The 24020-nt window shown below is 43.7% G+C and overlaps 1 protein-coding gene across 3 annotated transcripts in view; it reads right to left on the bottom strand.

The window, feature by feature from the left end:
* LOC107185258 (RNA pseudouridylate synthase domain-containing protein 2-like) overlaps positions 1–24020 on the bottom strand; it is a 150023-nt gene that overhangs the window by 12173 nt on the left and 113830 nt on the right. For all 3 annotated transcript variants that reach the window (XM_015572906.1, XM_015572905.1, XM_015572907.1), the window contains one exon: positions 13941–14163. In XM_015572906.1, the coding sequence (XP_015428392.1) occupies positions 13941–14163 (223 nt within the window). The remainder of the gene's footprint in view (positions 1–13940; positions 14164–24020) is intronic.

The raw sequence follows: 24020 nt of genomic DNA on the forward strand, positions 1-24020 counted from the left end.
GGAAAATTCCCCCGAGAATATTATACGTTTTATGCTCGTGGCCGCGCGACGAGCCACGTGGTACGTGCTCGTAATGCCAGATTGATGTCCTCGATATCCGCCCAGGATAGACACGGGTAGGAGGACACGATAAAGTTCCATACACGGAGAAAGTTGTCAATCAGGCTATTAGCCATCGCCGCCGCCTCCCGTTTTAGGGGCGGGAACACGTTTTCCGAGTTAAAGCTGACTCCGTTGTGAAATATAATTCCCAGGTTCATTCTTCGCTGATCGATTCCCAGAAAGATAAATCTCCCTTGAAAGCTCGAGTCTATCCTCTACCCCGGTTTCACGCCAAAAGGAACGACGGGTTCCGAGATAATAATGGGAACCACCGAGCGGTCCATTGTTACGTCGCGAAAAATTCTACCGCCGCGGCGCGTTTTGTGCGGTTCTTTTTTCGAGAATGATTATTCGTTTTCCAGAGGTGGTGGCGGCGATATTAACACGGATCAACGATCACCCGAAAATGATAATCGATACCACGTAAACGGTCCGCGGTGACCTGTTTTCACCCATAGAATTGAGGAGGTCGGAATATCGATGACCCGGGGATAATGATAAACGCGCGTTAACGGTTTCCACACGAATTATTACGATCGGAATGGAAGCGTAATCGGGCGTTTGGTGATTTTATTATACCGTGGTGGCACACAGAAAGCCCCCAAGATGAAGAAAATGGACGTAATACGTCGGGTTCCCCGGCTGGTTCGAATCGGTGGCGGCCATATTGGATTTTCGAGTGTGACACGACACCTCGAGTTTTAGGAAATCATTATCTTTCGTTAACAATGCTTTTCACTGTTGTATCTCCGTTTGAACGATTTAATCGCCAGGAAACAATTTATATAATAATAGAATTTTCTGTAAAAACGACAGAGCACGGGAACGGACCATGTACACTTGGACCGTGGCGGCCATATTGGATATGTAACAGTGATACTAGACCTCGAGTTTCAAAAAATTGTTAGATACGGTCATTGGAACCACGGAAACCGAACTGGAACATTATTTAATGAAAGATTCAGCGAGTTCGTACATGGCTGATCAATGGATAACTATCTATATGATCGTGACACGTTGTCAAAGCCTCCCGTAAATGCCGGGCATTATAAATTATGGATAGGGAAACGGGATCTAAGCTCAGCCACGACTCTGTCCTCCGGGTTACCCAGGTAAATGCGTTTCTAATTCACTGCTAAAGGCTACCCTTGTGCGAAATTGCACGACGTGTCCGACGGAAGCGGATCGTTCGCCTACGGAACCGCTTCTGGCTAATTGAATCATCCTACCCCAATTTCCCGTGTCACCGGTGCCATGGCACGAGGACGTCCCTAGGATCGACGATCCGGCTGGGATCAGCCTCCGCACGAACGGTACACCTTCCGCCGAAATTACCGCGTCTAATAACCTTCTTCGTCCTTCTTTCTCCGATAACGGAATAAATTGGAATTATAACATTTTTAACGAGATAAAGTCAGATAATGTCACGGATTTACGAATCGAACCTAATCCTTTTAAACACACGCCATGGTGAAAGGAAGATCTAGAGAAACCATAGGATTTCCTAGTTCCGGAAGCGGTCCAGAGACTCTGGATTTCCTGTCGATAATAAAATTCTGCATCATTATAAAAAGTTTGGAATTAATCGCGATCCAATCCATACAGATTCTTCTTTCTACTTTTATTCACCGTTAACTACAGACGAATAATCCGACAACGACTACTTCGTTACACTTTTAATAACCAATTGCATTGTTATTTTTCGGTACCCTTTTGGAAATATATATATAATTATCCAGGCGTAATTGACGATGGAAACCACGCGGTTCCCATCCAAGACAACGTTAAACGGGGGTTCTCGACACGTTCGGTGACATTTGAAAAGTGCAACACACTCGACGGTGGCCGCAGAGCCACACAGCGTCCGTGCACCTTCCAAATTTAACACGGGTCACATACCGACGTGACACACATCTCCATCGAAATATGCACGGCTGTTTCACGCGGCAGTCAGCCCGCCAAACGACCGACCAGAGACAGATAGTCTCTAATCTAGATGAAAACTATAAATTCCAATCCCTGTTGACCCGTGGAAAGAAAACAGCTGTAATCGATACCGAGCTTCAGTGATCGTGTTTCTTTTTGTAAATTAAAGGACACTGCGCTATTCCATGAATATTCCATTGCAATATGTGTGTTCACTTTACACGGACTGGGAGAAAAACAATAATATCGAACACAGTTTGAAAAAATAAAACGGTCCCGGGACCGGTCCTATTTTGGTAGGCGATCCACGTTTTTCTCTGGACTGTCCATTTAACTCTGTGATCATGGTTCGTTTCTTTTCGATAGACAGAAAAAACTATTGGACACTTCTACGATCTTTTCGTGACCGATGGAAGATCGCGTCGATGTGCTCTCGAGTATATTGTTCACCGAACTGTGCCTGAGAAATTTGCTTTTCCACTCTCGTTCCGCCTTCGCGGTCTTCCCCGACCCGAAGGTTCTCGAACGAAATTTTTAACGATCCAATAACTCTCGAACTTCAAAGTCCTGGTGGGTCCCGTGAACGGGCCACCGCCGATGTTCGATTAGTTCAATCATAACTTGAGCAATCACGAGTTGCGGGCTGGAAAGGATCTCACCGTCCCACGGCTCCCTCGCCATCCCCTTCCACGGTTGGCCCTCGACAACCGAGGGTGAAACTTGCGGGAGATAAGGGATGCTGCTCGGCGGTCGATTCCTCCGCGGTTATCTCGGGACCGTTGAATCGAGAGAGCGTCGGCCGAGAAATCGTGTCTTCCTTCGCCCCGGACGCTACCTCACAATGACTTCGTCGCCAACGGATTCGAACTCACGAACGTTTAGAGCAACTGGATTAATCACGCATTGGAGCCTTCAGCTTAAATAACATCTCCGATTTGGGGGTGTTTTCGAGACACTGATCTCGATCGAGAAGATCGTGGAGCTGTTTGAAACGGTATCTCGAAGCGGACTTTTTCGATACTCTCTAGAACCTGTACGACCGAAGAGAAACGAATCGAAATCCGTGATTCCGGAGCAAAAGAATGAACTTCGAGCTATCAAAGAGCGACACACACAGAGGACTAGCTGATCAAACGGGCGGGTTCCGTCATCCGCAGTCCTGGATCGGTAAAAAAAAAAAAAAAAAAAAAAAAAAAAAAAAAAAAAAAAATTTTATTCTCAATTTCCCCGGAGTTCGATCAAAGCGATCTCCAGTGGAAAGGACCCAGTCGCCCTTTGTCCTCTCGCCGGCCATATCCTGGCGTGCATTTAATTGCGACCGCCGAAGGATTCTTTATCTGGGCTCAATTACGAGAGGACCTCCGCTTGTCCAATTACGCCCCGCAGCGTTTCGAAGCGTCTTCGAGTCTGGGTCTTGTTAGACGCAGCCTCGAGAGCTCCACTCCCTCTAGTCCGTCCCCCTCGAAGATAATAGGACTGTCGATAAGAAAGAAATAAAAATAATCGACGCGAGCCGTGGTTTCGTTATCCCGCAATATCTTTCCGCGTTTCCCCAAAGAATTCTTAATCTCTCCGTCTCGTTTCTGAAGATAAATAATTGCCCATCCCTCTATTTGGACCGTAGGGCTCATTTTCATGCAAATAAAATTCCTTCGTATCCCCTTTTCAATGCGTCCTCCCCAGCCGCAGTTCCCCCAACCCATCGACGCGCTAATAGGGAAGAGCCTGCAAGCTTGTATCGTTTGCGCGTTATTCATCGGTCGATAAAACGCGCGACGTCTTTACCGACGGCGTACAACGAATTTTTCTTGCGTTACAAAGGAGATGCGTAAGTGAAGAAAGGGACAAACAAACAAACTGAAATGTTGTTTTGACCTGTGTTGTCAGAAAGAATTCCGAAGGACCGTTACCTTAAAGTTTAAACTGTTTCATTTCAATTTTAAGAATTCCACGAGTGACGACACGCGTTCGTCGCGCGAAAACCGCACACAAGGTCCAAGCGTCCCGTCGTCGCGCGGATAGTCGAGGCGGAAGCGATACTTGTTGCTGATGAATTTGACGCAGGATCTGTGACAACGTTTGCCGAAGGTGGTTGCCAAGAAATACAACCGTCCGTCACAGTTTCTTCGTGGGAAGTACGCGCACGGTGATCCACCACGGAAGCGAACTTGTTGCTGAATTTGGCAGCCGTGACCAGGAAGCTCGCGAAAGGGGGCGCCACCACAGCTAGTTTCGGTTCCCCTTTAAATTTACACCTCGACAAACGGCCGTAATTCAACGACGGCGCTGGAAATCCGTCCCACACGACAAAGAAACATTCGGCGACGACGCCGACCGTGATGCATTTCGATGTGACGTCTCCGCGAGTAAAGGTTAGTTTACATTACTATATACGTTCGGACACGGAACCAGTGTAACTTCAACGTTTCCGTCACGTTTCGGGTAGAGGGATAGAATTTCCTTCGAATTTACGCTGTTCCTTCTCTGTGGACGTAGGGGAGAGTTGCCTATATTTAAGAAATATATTTACAGTGTTTCCGTTGGTTACATTTTTGTCTTTGGCAATTGTTGAATAGTTTCTGTTTATATAAAAAGAAGAATCGCATTACAAAGACCGTGGATATTTTGTACCGCTTAATTATCCCTTTTTCGTATCTTTCAATGCCCGAAGAAGTAACTAGAACGCATATAGTACCTAATAGAGCGATCCAAATCCAGCGTAGGCCGGGACGAACGCGGTTTCCAAACAAACTCGCACGATTATGTAATTAACTGTGCGAAAGAGGACGTCTGAATACATAGACGGAGTTTAGTCGAAATCCCGTTCGAGTCGAACGGGTGCGGTTATCCAACCGGAGGAATTCTCGGTTAAGGCGTGCGCGGTGATTGCGCAACGAGAATAACGCGCTGAAAAACGGTTCGCGACTGAAATCCACGGGGGATATCATTCCACCCGCTTCTTTTCTCGCGCGTGTTCCCCTTTCGACGTGAATATCGATGTACATACGGTACACCTCTCTGTGTTCCGACGAGCTGCGGTCGAAACAATGCGACGCGAAAGCCCGTGGAAATCGGGGGAACGCGCACAGAACCGACAGAATCGGGGACTGAGATAGAAATCGGGACTGGGACACGTACCCGCGAAAACATCGGATGCTTTTTAATATTTAAAACAAAAAGATTTTCCTCTGTATCGAGTCCCATTGCGGGTACGTGTTCCTTTTTTGTGCGAGATCTCCTTCAACGGAATCCCTTTCGAACGGAAAAATCGTTGATACGTGGGACGATAAAAGAGACCGAGGAATCGCGAGACGACGCGCGAAGAAGGAACAGAACGAAAGAACACGAAGTTCTTTTGAAGGGAGGGGGTAGAGTCTAGAGGTGGTAGGGGGTGGACAGAGAGAAAGGGGGCTCGTCCGTAGTCTCCGCGATTAAGAAGGCCGGAGATTAGGGCCGAGAGAGATTGATGACGGGCTGAAAGTCGAGTTAGCTGACGAGACAGCAAAAATATTCGGCTGACGGGTCGAAGCACCCCCTTCCCAAAGGGGTGAGAGAGGTCGTTGAATGTTCGATAAGAAGATATCGGGACGAATTGAGTCGATTCGGCGTACATCGACGGGGATTGGAAACCGTGAGTGGAAATCGATGGTCTTTTTAACGCTAGATCCACTGCAGATGAACGTGTTTTTATTTCTATCGCGTTGACAAAAGGGAGAGCTTGTTGGAAATACGGAAATCGATAAATTGTTTATCTGTACATTTTAATAAAAACACTCCAAAATCCACGACACAGCGGGTGTATCCAGAATCAACCCCTGTCGGTCCCAGAAACGGGCGCAGTCAGGGGGGCACCTGTCCCCCTGCCGCTGGTCGAAAAAAATTAGATTTTGCCCCCGTCCTCCGAGAGTTACCAAATGTTTGAATAATCTTTAATATTACAATATAATTCGAGACACGACCAACAGCCTCTAGTAACAAAACGCATAAATTTTCAACCATTTCTGACTTTAAAAACAAAATAAAGTGTGTCTGGCTACGTACGGCCTTTTTCACTCTGACAGTCGACGTGTTAATATTTTTGCCCTCTCCCCGACCGATAACCAGGCTACGCCCATGCCCCGAGGCGCGTAAGAAAATCCCAAGGTGAGGAACAGGAGGTGACGTAACAATTTGCTTAACGAAGCTGGCCCCGTGACGTCGGTTAATCTTCGAACATGGAAGGTGGAACACCGGCATGCACCGACGTCGCTTGGCTTAGTTACGGCCAATGATGTTTGGGAAAGGGGGCGAGATAGAGAGAGAAGGAGAGAGATAGAGAGCGTGTTGCGGGTCGAGGGCGAAGCTCGGCGACAGGTTGATTTATTAGCACGGACCCGATGGTGCACGATGATATCTGCAAGGATCAGCGAGTCGGTTATTTTCGGATCGCCCCTTTCGTACGTTCTGAACTTTCGCGCACGCAGTCCAGCACGCATCCCCCCCTCTCTCTCTTTCTCTAGAAGATGTAAGACCCTCTCTCTGGCTCGAAGATCGATTCTCGTTCCCTCTGGTAATTCCGTTGGGGCGTTCCTCGATTAAATTTCCACGATATTTTCAACTACCCTCGAGAGCCTGGTAGAGTCGACGTTGTAAGTTATCAACCGCCAGCCAACCCCTTAGGTGGCCTCTCCGGTACAGTAGACTCGCGATAACTGCCTGCTGGATGAAACATCAGTTAGCAATGGCCCCTGTTCATCGTACAGATTAGTTACACCACTCACTGTCGCGATTTGTAGCTGATAATTTGTCGAATTTATGTCTGTGGGACCGAGCTGTAGACTCTCGATAATTACCCGTTTCAGTGAATTGCCCTCGTCTCTTGTGGACCCAAATGCGGGTAATTATCGCGAGTCTACGATACGTGGACCGGTGGTTTTAAGTTTCAGGCGAGGAAACACCTAGTTGCGAAATGTTTCGTGTGAATATACTTATTCTTCATAAATTTCGTAAACGTACAAATCGAGAAACAAACATAATTTTCTTCGGCTATAAGGATATAGAATTATCTTAAATTTCCTCGATTGAAATCTGACTGACTGTGAAATCCCAGGTTTCCGTTAAGGATCGTTACAGAGCGAAAAACTATATGAAACTTCAAAGTAGTCTTTTTTTTTTTTAGGATGTTTTGATCATCGAGAGGATCGTGCGATTCCCGAGGAGTCGATAACCTGTGCCGTGTATCTGCACCGTCACGGAGCCAATTAAAAAGCTACTAGCAACAGAACCAACCGCCGCCCGGTTGGCGAACCGACACAAAACACCGGGTGCTGTCGGCCGTGATTCGGTCCGTGTCCCGGTGTAATTTGCATTTCATGAGGATACCGAATTAGTTTCCGCATGCATTAGGTAGCCATCCGATGGACACACGACACCGTAAGACGAGAGGACACACCGGCCGTCCGGGACCGTCCCACGAAACAACGAACCCCTTTCCGAACCTAACTTGAAATTACGACGGCGCGGTCGCGCAAGATTAATTACCCGGAAGGTGAATTTATTTATCCCTTTGAGAGGGACGGATGATAAATCGTAGTTGTCACATCGTTGACGGAATCTCGAGAGTACTCGAGATGTCAGAAAATTGAAAAGTCGAGGACTCGAAAGGTGGGAAAATGAAATACCCGAGGACTGAAAAGATTGTAAAATTGAATATTAGTGGACTCGAAAGATTAGAAAACTGGAATATTCAAAGACTCGAGCAGTCAGCAAATTGAAACTTCGAGGACTCGAGGGGTTTGAATATCTGTAAATTCGAGAAACTGAGAATTAGAATAACCGTAGACTGAAGGACACAAGAATACGAGAACCGAACAATTCGTAGGATCGAAAAATTCGGTAGGTGTACGTCGAGCATGGGAAAAGTCACCGGCAATTAGAACACGTCCGTTGGACCGTTTCAATTTTAACAAAATCCGGTCGCTCGTTGAAATGCTCGTTCGTTAAGCCCGCGCCCGGAATAATAAGCGTTGAAAAACCGGGGTCTTTAATGCACTGCTCAAGGAACACTTGAAACGTGATTAAAGCGCAGTTGACGTTTCTCGCTCGCGCAGTCTTGCACCTGTAGCTCGCCCGGTACCGGACGTGGGATGGGGGATGAGAAATTCGCTCCTAAATGGACGAAATTAACGCGTGCTCCCCTCTCGGTACACAATCCTCGAAACTTCGGTCCCCGATGTTCGACAATTCCTTATGCAAGCTGTCTACGCCTCTCCCTCCCGCCATGAAATCCCTAATGCAATTACGTGAAACGTTCCAAGGCCCGTAAAAATGCTTCCTGGAAATTGCTTCGATCAACGAGGAAGACGAAAAAAAGAAAAAAAAAAGGAAAATCTGGTCGACTTTAGTCGTCAGAAACTCTTCCAGGTTTCACGGAAGTTAAAGGTATTTCTCGTTCATTTTATCCTGTGACTGTGATTTTTATATTTAAAATCAATATTTATTCCCAAAGTCTCTTTGACGGTTGTCTACGACGAATTTGTGTACGAATTCTTTTCCTTTAACAGACAAAAATACAGAATGCTGACATTTATTTAACTACCGTCTGTTGATGTTCAGCTTTCTCAGTTTACGAACGGATATCGCGATGGTAGATTGGATAAGACAGAGGCACGATTAAAATTCAACCAGGTTCGGGAGGACCGTGGACTGACTCGTAAGTTACGAGTCGTAACTCGATGATATTAACGTCGGCTGGTATATACTCGCGTAACTTTCCCCGAAACATTATCCCTCGTAGAGTCGATGTTTGACAATTCCTTACGTAAACGACGATCCCCATAGATTCCCCCCGCCCGTCGACGACCAACGATTACGTTGGAATATCATCTCCATAATTTTGTAGCCGCGGCTATGAAACGATGGAACCGGTAACGTGATCGAAGCATCTACCAAGAGAGAGGGAACATTTACGTAACCGTGGACGGAGGATCGGTTTCCGAGGAACAGATTGGTAATTTCTGTTAAAAGACGTCTCTCTCGCGGTCGAGAGACAGCGATCCTCAGTTTACCGAGAGTAAACATTTTTTCCCCATTCGATACAACTCCCCTCCCCGGTATTAATTTCCAACGATTGGTTCGAGGAATAAAATTATGGAAACTCTGCAACTGGTCAGACGTGAACATTCGGTAGAAATGTGTTATAAATTATTATTATTATTTTAATTAATTGTATGTTTCGAAACAAGAATTTTCCTCATGGTCGAAGAGTCCCTGGATTTTGATAGGGGTACACGCGAGAGAATCTATAATAATCGAACCGTAAGATATTAAAAACAAACTCACGACTAGCTGTCGAAGAAACTCAAACGAAACTCTCGGTCGAGCGATGGTTACACGTCAAAACGGTGCACCAAAGTCGGACAACAAAAGCCTTTGTCACGGTGTACCAGAGATGTTGCAACGTGAAGACGCTTTGTTAAAGATACCAGGCGGGCCGATCGATCGCGAAAGACGCCGTTATATCGGATCTCGTCCCTCAACCATCGACAGATTGAACAAAGTATTATTCTTTCCGAGGGTAGAGAAACGCGTTCTCCCCAGTCTATGATTCGAGAACGTCCTTCGTTCCACGCTGGATAGGGGAATACCTCGTGCTCGGTTACTCGAAATTTATCGTTATCTCAGTTGTATTCTTTCCTGTCGACTATATTTAGCAATTTTCGCCAGCAAGATTCTCTAGAGATTAATCTAAAAAAACCTTCTAATCGATGTAACAAACTTTTCGAGAGAAACCTTAATTCGACTAATTTTCCTTAGATACAAGTATTATCGTTAACTAATGTTTCATAGATCTTCCGAATTTATTTTATTTTAATGAATTTTATAGTTTATCTTTGAATCTTACGTAAACCAGAAATAAATTCTTATTTAACGAACACACTTCCCGAGTCTCGTGAAACCTACAGAGCTGTATCAACTAACGCGATCATTGTAATTATTAAATATTAATTCGACCATCCGTGGTCCCCGTAGCTTTTCCCGCGCATGAAATTAAAAGTTGCCTCGGTCCACGGGACACTGAAACGTCCAGACCTGCTGACGGAGATTAAGAGACCGGATAGCATTAACTCGGAAGGAAGAGTATCAACTTTGCTCCCGAGCATTAAGCAAAGAGCATTAATTAACGGTAGAACATATTAAATTAAAATTTATCCAGCGAGACGCGTCCAACGACTCGAAGTCCCCACTTTTTGGATCCGTCGATCCTCTAATCTGTACCAAGATTTTGAACTAGCTGGGTCTGGTATAGTCTAGAAAGTGACAGTGTTTAGTTTTCATGAAATAAAAAAGTCGATACTTTACCTAAAGATTTGATGTTAATTTATATGGATAGGTTGGAGATTCAAGATTATTTCTATGGCGATGTAAGGTTTTTAGATTAATTTTTAGAAATATTATGACCGTGAAAATTTCCCGAGCTGGATTGTTACTTTTTGTCCCACCTTGGAATAAAATAAGGGAGATATTGAAAGTGCTCACGTTAGATGGGATTCCCTGCCCATGTATACATATATCTAGACCCCAGAGTGTATTAAGTCACACTTTTCAAACTTTCGAGAAGAGCAAATCAAAGGTGCGAAGACCATGTAACTTTCTAACCGTTCGGTAAGAATTCACCAAAAAACAATCTCTACCTTCGAACTATTGAATGGATTTAAGACAATTCTATGTATCTAGAAATGGTGAACTTTGCATTAATTCCCCTATGTGATGAACGTCACACTGTTTTAAAAATATAATATCATTTTTAGACTATTATGTACCTATATTAAAAATTGGACGATTTAAAACGAAATAATTTTTACCATCAGAAAGAGGGAAATATTTGACATAGGAAACATGTAAAATGTTATTTTTTTTTTAAAAGTGGCCTCAATGCATTCTGGCTCTGGGGTTCAGATATATGTATACACAAGTATCGTCTGTTTATCATATCGCAGTTCGAACAATCGATGGCTTTTCCTCGGCCTTCGGCGGGAACGAGGGATTAATTCAAGAATGCCACGGCAATTAATATACGTGTTATCGCTCGAGGCACATCTTTGTAGTTGGCACGGCTCTGACGTCAGCATCCGCGTTTCATTGTTCAATCCGTGGATCACAGATAGAAACGCCGACCCGAGACGTGATCTATCTCCGTGGCGACCTTCACCCGGAGGAACGAGTTTCCTGTTGATCGAGGCGCGTCGTCGTCATCGTTGCAAAATCGCGCACAGAGTGTCACGCGAATTGTGTGTTTCAAAAATTGTGAAAATTGGAATTTCGAAATTTTTTATCTCGTGTTTATACGTGGAATTGAAAAATTCAACGATCCTCGAATCGAATCAAATCCCTATCTTTTCCTGCCCGAAAACGGGTTGGTAATGGGCGATGCAGTATCGATATATCGATACTTTTGAATGCAAATATCAATATTTTGTATCGATTTTTAATATGACGTTGTATCAATACTTGACCCATGGATATTGGAATTTCGAATCAACTGCAACTTAAGCTGAAACAATTCTACATCTGGTAACGATAATGGCAAATAACAATTGACGCCACACGGAGACGATATGAAATTATAATTTTTTTCGGGAAAATTGTAGCAACGACGGAAAATCGATGCTTACCATCCCCTTCCACACGATTTCTTTTTTCAAATCATAATTTCTGTTCGGCCCTCCCGCGAGAAAATAGTAATTGCACCGTTAAATTACAATGCATCTCATGATTGTTCACACGTCAGAGTAAAATGATTACGAAGGACGAGCATCGTTACAGAATGGCATCGACCCAGACCTAGTTTCCATTCTTCGCGGTAACATATTTTTTTTCGTTCACAACAGGAAAAGTAAGTTACCACTCGATTCTTGTTTTTACAAGCCTGTGATCGCGAAGAAGCGAATTTCCATAAACATAACACGCTACTACTATTCATCGACTCAATCTCGACGGACTGCGAACAAAGTATGCGAGTGTTCTCCAGACAAATGAGATTCCCCCGTTATCCCTCCAGTGCACAATGGTCTAGGAACCCGCTTTTCGCGGCCAAAATTATTTTAGCGTTATTTCAAGACTTAAGGTCATACTATATTAGATCATTCAATTCGTCCTGACGTCAGGTATGACATTACAGAGTCAAAACTATGTAATGACATGTAAAAATCGAGGTGGCATTGAATTTTGTATATTAAAACTTGTAGAAGGCTGAATGCTGATGAACTTTTATCCGAAAGGTTTTTTTGTCAGACCGTCAGAAATATTTGAAAATCGTGATGACAGACAAACAAATTTCTGCAAACTACTAAACATGAAAAATTGACTTTTGGTCACGAAAAGAGGGCCATATCAACTACGTCTTGTTTCACGCGAGTCACCCTGTATAAATCAAATTTTCCCAAGGTTTCTTGCTCCATAACATCTTCTCGTGTTTTCTGACCAGCTTCAAATGGTACATCGAATTCCCGCGACTTTTCGGATACTCCGAACCGCAACGCTACCACAAAGAGACCTTTCTTTTTTCCTTTCGCTTTCTCGACTATGCTCCCCGAGGCCGGCGAGCAAAAATCGCAACCTCGTCCCGGTATATACGATAACTGTCCTGATAATGGAAGCCTCGTTGGCCGACGACGCGTTTAAAGAACGTCCGAGTCTCGAGTTCCCCCGCGATTTATCCGTGCCAAGGATACCGCGAGACGCTCGAGCGGTTCCTCCGTGAACAGAAAGTGGATAACAGGTTGTCTCCGTACAACTTCGAACACAGTTCTATTGGGTGACAGACATCCCGACGATTACTCGTCCATGGGTTACGTTCGTCCGATTCGGTAAAGCTGCTTCAAAGATATAGCTTTAGCCATAAACCTGACCGACCCTAAAGTTTATGTGTTTCCGTAGCCTAATCCTGTCATTCGATACTCTTGAGTTGTAAAAACTGTGCTTGACCATCGTTCAGAGGTGTACGACGTCAGTTTCAGATCGGTTTTTCCGTTTTAATTTAATTGAACAAGTTCTTATAGTCGTTTTATTCTTGATGGATGCTTACTAAAACGTGAATTTAACGGGTATAATATTTTACGTTCCGGTGAAAGTCCCTGCCTTCAATACTAAATGCACAGTTCTTATCGCGATAACAGATGCATTTTCCTAACACAAGAACTCCCCTGAGTCTTGATACAGATATGTACTATTCTTTAATGGGAGCTAGAAGAGATCCCTGTTCTGTTATGTCTTCTCTTGTTGTATAAATTCTACTGACAAGGGAAGGCACGGAAGTGCCCCCCTCCGATTTTGTTTAAACTTCGTATGTCTGTTAAGCGGTCAAAAATAAAGGATACGTATTTTTTTGTATCGGCTGAGACGCGATTTTAAGGGGTGAAACCAACCCTCGAAGTTTCGATCCGAAATTTTTTTGTTATAAACAAATTATATTTTGGACAATTTGTTAGCACCATATTATTCTACATAAAAAAAAACCGCAAACCTCGTCCATTAGAAGTTTTCATGTATCTTCTCTGGTTTTCGAGATAGTACATTCGGGTCGAAACTTCGAGGGTTGGTTTCACCCCTTAAAATCGCGTCTCAGCCGATACAAAAAAAATACGTATCCCTTATTTTTGACCGCTTAACAGACATACGACGTTTCATAAAAATCGAAGGGGAACACTTCCGTGTCTTCCCTTGTCAGTTTTCGTCGAAATTTAGGTACAAAAAAATTTGTTAATTCGCGGGAACCTCCGCTGTCTAACTGACTGTGACTTTGTTCGTTACGATAGCCATAGTAGGGTTAACCGTACCCGATTATAAGGAAGAATAACGGAATCAGCCTCGCGGCCAGAGGAAAAACGGTAGGTTTTTACACGTATTCACCCAGGTAATTTTTCCGTTCTTACCTGTGAACGACATTGGCCAGCAGATCATTGTGCCGTAATCTGTAATCGACGTCCACCTTCTGGTAGTTCACCGTTAGCGTGCCAGCTCGGATGCATCGTTCGTACACTTCCGCCGGATGCGCCCGGAACTCCCTCGCGAACACCTCGAGGATCTTCTCGCCGACCCATCTGCCTTTCGTGAAGGTGGTGAAGGTGAAGTAATACGGGTAGACTTTCCGAAGTCCTGGAAAAAACGAAACGAACCAACGATCAGTCGAGAGCTACTGGTGTCTTTGAGTAAAAGAGGTTGCAGTTCGTTGAATCGGGCCAACGAGAAATGCATCTTGAAAATGGAATAATTATTTAGGCGCTCGAAACGAAAAGGTTAAAGTAGAACGTGTTCCTGGAAGTCAGACCAACCGAGGATATATTTTTAATTGGAACGACTTCGTAGGTAAACTGTGAATATTATATTAAATATGTGAATATTATATGCATATACAAAGTTATTCGACAAAATATAAAAATGTTACGGAGTAGAATTTGGCTGGATATTCATCTATTGTTTACTCAACAAAGCAAACGTTTGTAATTGTATTTATTACAAAAACTGAAAGCAAACTTCATACGTGACGCGGGGAGTTGAAAACATTTAAAGTGGAATTCAACGCTCGGGCGACGGATATTTACAGGGAACCTTTAATATGAAAAATTCGATTACAATCTACCGTGATTCGCGCTCATTAACTCTCCCCTTGACAGAATTAATTCCAGTTTCAATAACCCGAAGCAAAAACAGGAACCCATGGCTCGTGTTTCATTATAACGATATTTCATCAAAAGCTTGTCAACGATTTTCCTCGTCGAATATTTCCCCTTGATTCTCCTCGGCGCGCGCAGTCGAATAAATAATTTGATAAATATAGGCGACCGTAGATACCCGTGCAAATAAAGAACTACGCCGGCAGAATTAACCGAAAAATTTATTTTCCATTTATCGATCATGGTACACAACTTCTGCCGACAGTATCGGATCCACCCTCCCATCCCCCATCCCCCAAAATGTAGTACACGCGCGCCTGAACTGATCCGACCTATTAGTTTTCACGTAAAGGAATACGTATATCGGTTTTGCACATATTTTCAGTACGCGCCTGGGGTTTTAAAACACGAAATTTTCCAATTACCCCTTTCGGCAGACTGCCGCATTTAATTTCACGATTCAGTGCTGGCCGAGAGCTACCACACGACTAGCACGATCATCCCTTCCAAACGTTCCAGAGTACACAAGTTTCGGGAAAAGGTACAGTACAGGACGTGTTCGATGATTCTGTTACAAATACTTAGGGATGTTGGCTGGAGGCCTTAGTTTGTACAGACTCCTCTTGATTGTTTCGAGCAATATATCTATTTAAAGGGATACTATTTTTAATATTTCACGATGAACAGGAGCATCAACAAACGTCGAAAAATATTAATGTACATTCACGTGAATCGAGTCAAGATTTTCTGTTCCGTTTTCTCGGTTACACCGCGCCCAAAAAAAACGAGACTCACGAACTGAAGCTCATCGTTGTGTGAAAAGGAGGAAAAAAAAATGATTCGCGATTCCCGCTCACCTAAACAAAACGGGACAGACCGTCGATCGTTTTAACGCTCCAGTTGGTCTCGCGCGGGAAAACGGGACCACGACGGTCGCGGCAAAAGGCCTAGAGAAACGGCCGCGCGCGAAACGACTTCACGCGTCGACAAGCACGGGGGATGGATCGTTTGCAGTTTCAAACGAAGAAAGAAGAAGAAGCTCCTACTGGTCTTCTCTCCCCGTCCGATAAACCGTCGACCAACACGTTCCTCCGGTTTCGTTAACGATTCGCGCACCACTGCCCGTTTTAGGGGATGGATCCTCTTTCGTTTCCGTTTGCCCTGGTGGCTATAGTCGCGTGGAAATTAATCCTGACTTTTTGGAAGATCGTCCATTCCACCCCCGTGTACCCCACCCTCATACTTCACTCTCCCTTTTTTCGTCACGCTCCGACTACCTTCCCGGTCGGTTCCCGCCGAAAGGATCTTTCACGGCTGTGGTCAAATTTATGAAGTCGATCTCGCGATTTTTTCCCAGCCCTTCCTTCGAAAACTTTCCTCTCAAGGAAAAAATTGCCGAGGGGATTGAAAGCTCGAGGTGGAACTTTGTAGAAAATAGGGTCGATTCGAGGAAAAGAAACACGCGGAACGAACGAAAATGATCGTTCGGATGAAGGACGTCGGGTAATTTAGTAGATCGTATACAGTCTTTTGCACACCAAATTCAACTTTTTGCAAGTTCGATTCACCCTTTGCAAATTAAATTCAACTTTTATTCAAATTCAAGCTTTTGCAATTTCCACCTACTCGAATTATCACAAAGACAACTAGATCGTGGATAGTGCACTGTTAATTTTGATAAACTGGTTCGAGATTTTTCGTGTTTTTATTATTTGTTATTTCGGAAATTGCAAAAGGCGGAATTTGATTTGCAAAAGGGTGAATCTCATTTGCAAAACGATGAATTTCACTTGCAGAACAGTGAGTTTGATTTGCAAAAATTCCGATTTCCGCATCGATCGTTTAGGAAACGAATGATGAAATCTTGTAACGTGACTCAGCGTCATAGTTGGGACGCACGGTCTTGGAAATCGAACGTTTTCCAGCCGGTCGAAGATTCGGTTACAAAGGGTGCATCCAGCTGGTGTGGGAACAGCGTAGTTCGACACTCCATTTTACATAATTAAAATCACTTTTAATTAAACACCCGGACTCTCACCGGTTCGATCGACTCGAAAGGGTCGGGGAAAGAACACGCGGCGGATAAAGGTAGAAGAGGGGAGAGCGAAGCTCTTCTCCTTTTCACCGAAGAAAAAGATTACCCTGCAATTTATGGAGCTCCGTTCGAGAGGATGTGTCGTTGAAACGAGAGCGTCCGTGTGCTCTTTAAAGCGTGAAAAAAAAGAATCAGGGGTGGGGTAGGACGACGCAGATATTCCTTCGATAGAACGAGCACGAGCTTGTTCGACGCTTTAATTAATTGAAACGCGATGACGTATTCTCTGATCTTTTGCGGCTCTTCTTGCGAAAAGGATCTCTTCTTTTTCTTTCTGTTCTTCGCTGGACGCTCCGATAAACTGAGAATTGCGTATACGTGATCGAGGACAGTTTCTCTACGGAATTCATCGAACGTTCGTATAAATGGAAAGGTATACCTTTTGGTTGAGAAGTTTTGAAGATTAATACCTTGACTGGCGGACCAACAAGTCCATAAAAGTTCGAACAACGTCGAAGTAATATTTCTTTTTAATAAAATTCCAATACACCAACTTTTGTCATCACCCGCACCACTACGTGGTATAACTATAAAACCAGTTGAAATTTTTCAATTTTTATATATAGTAATGGTTAACATAAAGACGAATTACTTTTTTCTCCAGGGAATATATCATTTATCCTTTTCCCAAAAAATATCACTTCTAAACACCGATTTCAAGCACGGCATCCTTGGTTCATTTTTATTTTAACTACAGTACATAAGAATTGAGTATTTCAGGGTGGTTTTATATTTATGCCCACGCAGTGTATAAGTCCACGTGGTTCTTGTGTCCTTCATTTTGCACCGTTTCTTCGGTTTACATTCAATTTTGTCAAATTACAATTAATCCACGTCAATTATAAGAATCTACTTTACTGCAAGGGGGAGAAAATTTCTCCGTGGATCGAACGATCTAATTTGTCGAGTTTCGATCGATACACCGGATAGGATACGATATAAGACGAATTGGGAGAAAAGGGAGAATAGAGAAAATTGAAGAGGGATGGGGGGATGATCGAGACACGAGGGTCGAGAAAAATCGAAGATGGAAAGAAATCCAGAGAGATTCCTTCGAGTTTCAGGGCAATCGTCCATGGAATTGCAGCGATCTGTGCAACCAGGAATTACTCGTGGGAACCAAACCGGGTGGGGTGTCCCTTTACTCGGCCGGTTCTCCATCGGCTAGGCCGAGGATTCGAGACGAATTAAGGTGAGTATCCCACCTTTATATCCACCGCCGTGGAATATAAAGAAATACGGAATGTGAAAAACTGGCGATATGGAGAACGGAAACAAGACCTGCGATAATAACGTCCTGTTGTGTAGTCGCGTGCACGTAATTCTCAGAAGTATCATTTGTCGTCCGGAAAAGTAGCACGTTTTCGAACGTGAAATTGCTATCTATAGTTAGAATAATTGGTTTCTTTAACACGTTCGCTACCAGCGACATATACATTAATATGGATGTGTAACGCTGCGATTTCCACGTCGAGCATACTTTTTTTAGGTAAACGTTCTATTAATATTCGGACACTTTGGAAAACTGATAATTCTTTATCAAATTTTCACAAGCAATAGATTGATTTAATATATTGTAAGATCTTCCTGCCGAATGAGCTCTTTCTTCAATCAATAGAAACTGATTCGCTTGTCCCAAATGTTACATCCCCATACTTCATTTTTCTTTCGCCACATTCCTAGCTCATCGGACCCAAAGATGATAAATTTACTTTCATCGCTAAAGCTAACGCCAACACTACACCTTTATAAATAAATTTCATACTATTGTTAATTGAACACACTGTCGCAATATTATATACAAGTAAATACGTCTTCCCTTTTTTATAAATAAAATTACAGTCCGACTACATAAAGATTGTATAGTGTCCGAATATTAAAGTTACTCACTGCATCTATCTCTTCACCACGGTCGACCAGCGTATAACAATAACGACGACGGTAACTGTCGCCTACGACGTGTCTCGAGCTCACTGTTCCAAGCACCGAAAAATCTCGGCCGAGGGTACAGAGAATCGAGAACACGTCGAGCAAATAGCCACCCCCGTCACCGCGAACGAGGAACAATAGGCCAGAGAAGACGAACACAGCCGCGAAAGAATGGTTTCTAATAGCGGGGAAGGATCGAAGAAATCGTCGAGCGGCCGATTCCAGTCAAGAGTACCATTCCTCTGAGGCGACGGTGGGGGTGGTGGATATGTCTCTCTTTCTTTCACTGGGAAACAAAGAGGTTGCACAGGGCGTTGGTAGGTTTGGGGGTGGCGCGAACACGAGAAGAAAAGGGAGATTTTAGAGGGTGGGTGTAGGCACAACCACCCAGAAAATACTCGAGGAGGCCGTGGATCTGGATTACGCGGCGAGTGTGAAACGTGCCAAGAGGCGCGAAACCGACGACAGAGGAGGGCGAAGGGGATTCCGAAGGTTCTTAAGAGATTGTCGGTAGGTTCCGGATCCAGGGGATGAGGGGGGGTGGAAGGGGAGGGAGATCGTCGAGGAGACAATGCGTCGTCCTCCGTGACGCGAGTTAAGCCTCCTCCCGGAAACTTTGTCAGTTTCCTCGATGAGAGACGAAGAGAAGAGGAACCACTTTTCGCTCATCCGAACGAGAGGAGCACACCGAGAATTGTCTGCTTAGTATGCCCCGATTCGCGACCCATCGCGAAATTCATTACACGCAAGAGAGCCCTTAAGGAGTTATGCCTATCTGCGAGATCGAAAAAAGACATGTACTTTCGGAATTTATTTTTCAAAAACTTGAAGACTTTTTTAAACATACGCCATTGTATTCGAAAGTGTATATTTTAAAGTGCATATAATAATAACTTCAATGCAAAATATGAATAAATAGGGGAAATATTAGCGATCTCCCGTCGGCGTTTTGCGGTAACCACTGTAACTTCGAATTCGTTTATCTAAAGTAAAAAATTAGAATACAACAGTTGTTGAAATTTTGTTTTTTTTTTTCATTTCGGTACCAACGAAGATTTAGGTTAGGTTAAGGGATGATTTAGGAGCTGGACGTTCCACCTGTTTCTGATGATTTTTTCAAGCCCTAGAATTTAAATGACCCACCCTAGTGCTATCTGCAATGTTGAATTAATTTTTATTCCGAACCCAGCTGGATGCACCCAGCCTCGACCTCTCTGAATTATGCATACATCGATCCGTCTACTGAAAAAAAAAAAACCGTTGATGGGACGGATTCGCAACAGGCCGCGGTAGTTCCGGCCGATTTGCGGTGGAAACTTTCACGTCGAGAAATTCCACAGGGGGGTGAGTAGGCCGTTTATATCGACGGGACGCGAGAACAAAACTGACTGGGGGGCACGGGACCAGAGGGCAAGAAAAGGACAATTACCCTGGGTGTAATCGATGGATCACGGGCACGGATGTGCTCGACAATTACTACCTCGCCACGGCTGTGTTTCGAGCAATCGGCGAATTTTCACGGGAGTCTGTTACGCGAGGGAAAATCCTCCGAAGTCATTGAGTGTGTATCGGGTCGAACGATACTGGGTCGTTGCATACGTACAGTGGATAAAAAATACGTATTCGCACATGCTTACAAATAATTGTTTACAAGTTACGATAAGTAACTATTTTTATAAACATTTTGCAATTTCAACAGCTGTTTTGTTATAAATAAATACATTCAAGTATTAATCTCGAACGTCCATAAATTCAGGTATTCGCTCGATTGGTTCCTCTAAATAATGTGTCAAACAAAATTTCGAAAACATTGCAATTGATCAGGATCGCCAAGAAAATGGAGAAGGGTTTTACAACATTTTGTATCTGGCAGTAAAAAGGAATAGAACGAAGGGAACGGAAATATGGGCGAACAAGAGAGAGATAGTGCTCGATGGACAATCGACGTTTTATCAGTCGACTGCGCACACAATGCCGGAAAATGCACGGAGGCTCGGGGTTGTTTGAACGTTGAAATTTGTTGATCGATAACACTGTCGCCCGGCAAGGTGTACGCAATAAGGGACGGAACAAAGACACTCGAGTATCCGGTACTGGAATGTACTCCTCTCTGAAGCCGGGGGTGGGTATGCAATTAACACCCTTCCACCGAGACATTGTTAACACGCCTATCTAGATTGCTTCGACATGATAAATGACCGGGCGACGGCGTCCAAGTCGCCCTTACGCGAAACTATTTCTATTTCTCCGGGAAGATATTCCCAGGTGACATTGTCCGATCAATTTTGGAGTTGAACGATACACAACACGGATTGAAAATATATAACAAAAAAAAGAATTAATAAATTGTCACTCACCGTGAAGAAAAGAGTGGTGTGCATTATTCGTGTCGCTCGGTTCGCCTCGATAAAACGTAATTGACACTGGTTAACGCGATTGTTAAACTTTACAAAATTACGACACTTTAATAAGCAATGTTCGAAATTCTCACAAACACTGTATTAACTTCACACATGAATAATTAGATCGATGGTGAAAAGATTTGGCGATAACGAATGACGGTTTGTTAAAAAAAAAAAAAACGGAAATGACCGCGTGGGTCTATGCAAAGAGGTTGACCGTTCGATGGTTGAATTTCGACTAACGTGATTTCGGCAGGACGTGACCTGGAGGAAAACCCTTGCGAAGAAGGGGGAGTCTTCCCTATTGGCTAAATCTTAACGGAACAAGTAGGTGTCACTTTTATCTAATTGGTGTACAATTCCTTGTCCTTTTACGAATGTTTCGGAAGATACGTACGAGGCGTGAGAATAAATGCACCGTCCTGCATACGAAATTCATTATAACACGTCCAAACGTTCTCAAACAAAAAAAAATTGGTCGCCCCGCACATAACCCCCAAAGAGCACACAGGCTCGTACACCCTCCGCACAGTTCCACGTATCAATCATTAGGCCGTAGAACCGCGTATTCCCGGTATTGGTTATCCAGCGATCTATTCGTGGTACCAGTTAGATCGCACCCGCCACAGAAGGTGTGTTTGTGTCTGCCCATGTGTGTGTGAGATCGTCGCGATTTCTTCCACTCCGTACACGCAAATGGGTCGACATGTTTTACGACATCCTAACGAACCCCATTGGTCGGCTGCGGCAAGGCAGCGTTGGATTTTATTCCCTATCGATCCCCTCCTGACACAAAACCACACAGACACATAAAAACACGCATACGGCCCCTGCTGTCCCATAAAGAAAAAAGTATTGCGCGCCCCTAACGCGAAAGAATTACTCGACTTTCCATTCGCGACGGGACTAGGAACTGCAACGGTGGTCCCGTCGGTGGTTTAGTTGAAAAATTCATTTCTATCGTCGGCCGTTTTCGTCGCCAAAGGAGAAAGGCCGTCCACAGGATTTATCCGACGAATTTTCGACGGCGACGTTAACTTCAATCCTCCGAAGACCGAAACCTGCCCACCATCGTCCTCCGTATATACCCTTGTCTCACATCCCCCCTCCATTATTCTCTGGCTGGAATTTTTAATAAGCGTCCTGCTCGCGCAGCTAATTTCACGGACCGTTCTGCCTGTCCGGTGATAAAAAGCTGAAAGTTTATCGCGTGCTTGGATCGTCTCGGATGATTATTATTAGAACTTTTATTCACCTTTCTTTTTGATCTGGTTCGTTAAACGTACGTTTGGGATCCTTAGTCTACATCCTACCCCTTTGCGTGGAACGAGATTGGGAGACGTACAACGTTTATTATAGCTTTTGCATAATTTAGTCTTGAATTATTGTGTAATACGAAAGAGAGTGTCACATTGTATATGTATATTGTATATTATTCCTAAAGGTAGTTGTGAGTTGAGTGACTGTGCTAGTCTTCATGTTATTTTTCTTGTTGTTCGTTATCATTCCGAGTTATCGTGTCGTGCGATTATAATCAAATCGTGTCCCTGTTGTAATATTTATACTGCTGTAAAAGTGTTCGGTTCAATTAAATTATATTCTTATCAAACATAATAACATCTCTCCTCATTAAATGAAATCGAAATATTTGCAAAAGTAAAATGAATCGAAATAAATAATGAGATCGGTATAAATATTTTTTAATTATGTATTGTAATAATTAGACTGCGGATTTTGATAGCAAATAACATATTCTGTTATTGCTTTGCATAACAGTATCTTATTGGCTTCAGACTAAAATAGAAAAATCATTGGATCTGATGAAAGTTTTGTCTTTTATTGTATTTCACAGAGCCCTATTAGCTATAAATGCATAAAATCCGCCGTCTAGTAATAATATTAAAAATATAAGTTAATTGGAATTTTTTAAATAGTTCCCTTATAAAATTTACATTATTTTTTTCAAGTTATCTTACCATCGAAGCGAGCCAGCGATACGGAGACTCGCCTGTCTGACCAGGCACGGTTTAACGCTACTGGAAGTTCCACGCGAGTAGCGCAGGTCGGTGTTGGGTCAGACGAGCCGTTTCCAGCGGTCTGTTTTCATTCGTATGATATTTCTGGTAAACTGTCGATTGTAAACAATGTTTTTCCCCCCAACAGAAACAGTATCCATAAAGTACAATCATATTTCCCGCGATATTTCGATGTACCGAGGCTGGTGCGCATCGACGTTTCGGACAGCCGCCATCGCGCCATGCGTTACACCTCCACCCAGCATTTTTCGTTCGACGACCCGAATCGATTCTCCCTGTTGAACGCAGTAAAAATGTAAACAAACGCGTGTCCACCACCAGGTAAATCGCTCTAATGCATATTCCGTCCAAGGAGAAATTTATTTAAATTTCAACTAAAATACGACAATAAAAGAGAAACTGGAGCAAAGTTGGTTTCTCCGTTGATCGACGAAACGAAATTAAAAAAGAAAAATGAAAAGGTATACAGGGTAATAGGGAGTCAAAAGTGAAAAAAGAAAAAATCTTGCACAAAATATTCTCGAGATGTTAAAGAAAATGTGGAAAGTGAAAAATCGATTTTTTTTGAAAATTTCTGACCGAGCATGACCCCGTAAGAGCGATTCTCCTCGTGCATGAAACTAAATCGTCCACCTCCCGTGTTGTATCCACCTTACACACCTTTGGGGCCGTTTCCTTGCGCCCACCCACCAGCCGACCCTGTAATCTTATCTCGCGCGAATTATAAACGTCGGACAGAAGCCACGAATTTAGTGGCGGTCGCGGTTAAAATATCGCGATCTCACAGAGGCGTACCACATCGCGTGAGCGCGGCGTTTCTTCGCGATGATTCGCCCGCGTGACAGTACGCCGTCGCTGTCGAGAATCTCGTTTAGGG

This window comes from Dufourea novaeangliae, unplaced genomic scaffold (assembly GCF_001272555.1).
Source record: "Dufourea novaeangliae isolate 0120121106 unplaced genomic scaffold, ASM127255v1 scaffold55, whole genome shotgun sequence".
Lineage (NCBI taxonomy): Eukaryota > Metazoa > Arthropoda > Insecta > Hymenoptera > Halictidae > Dufourea > Dufourea novaeangliae.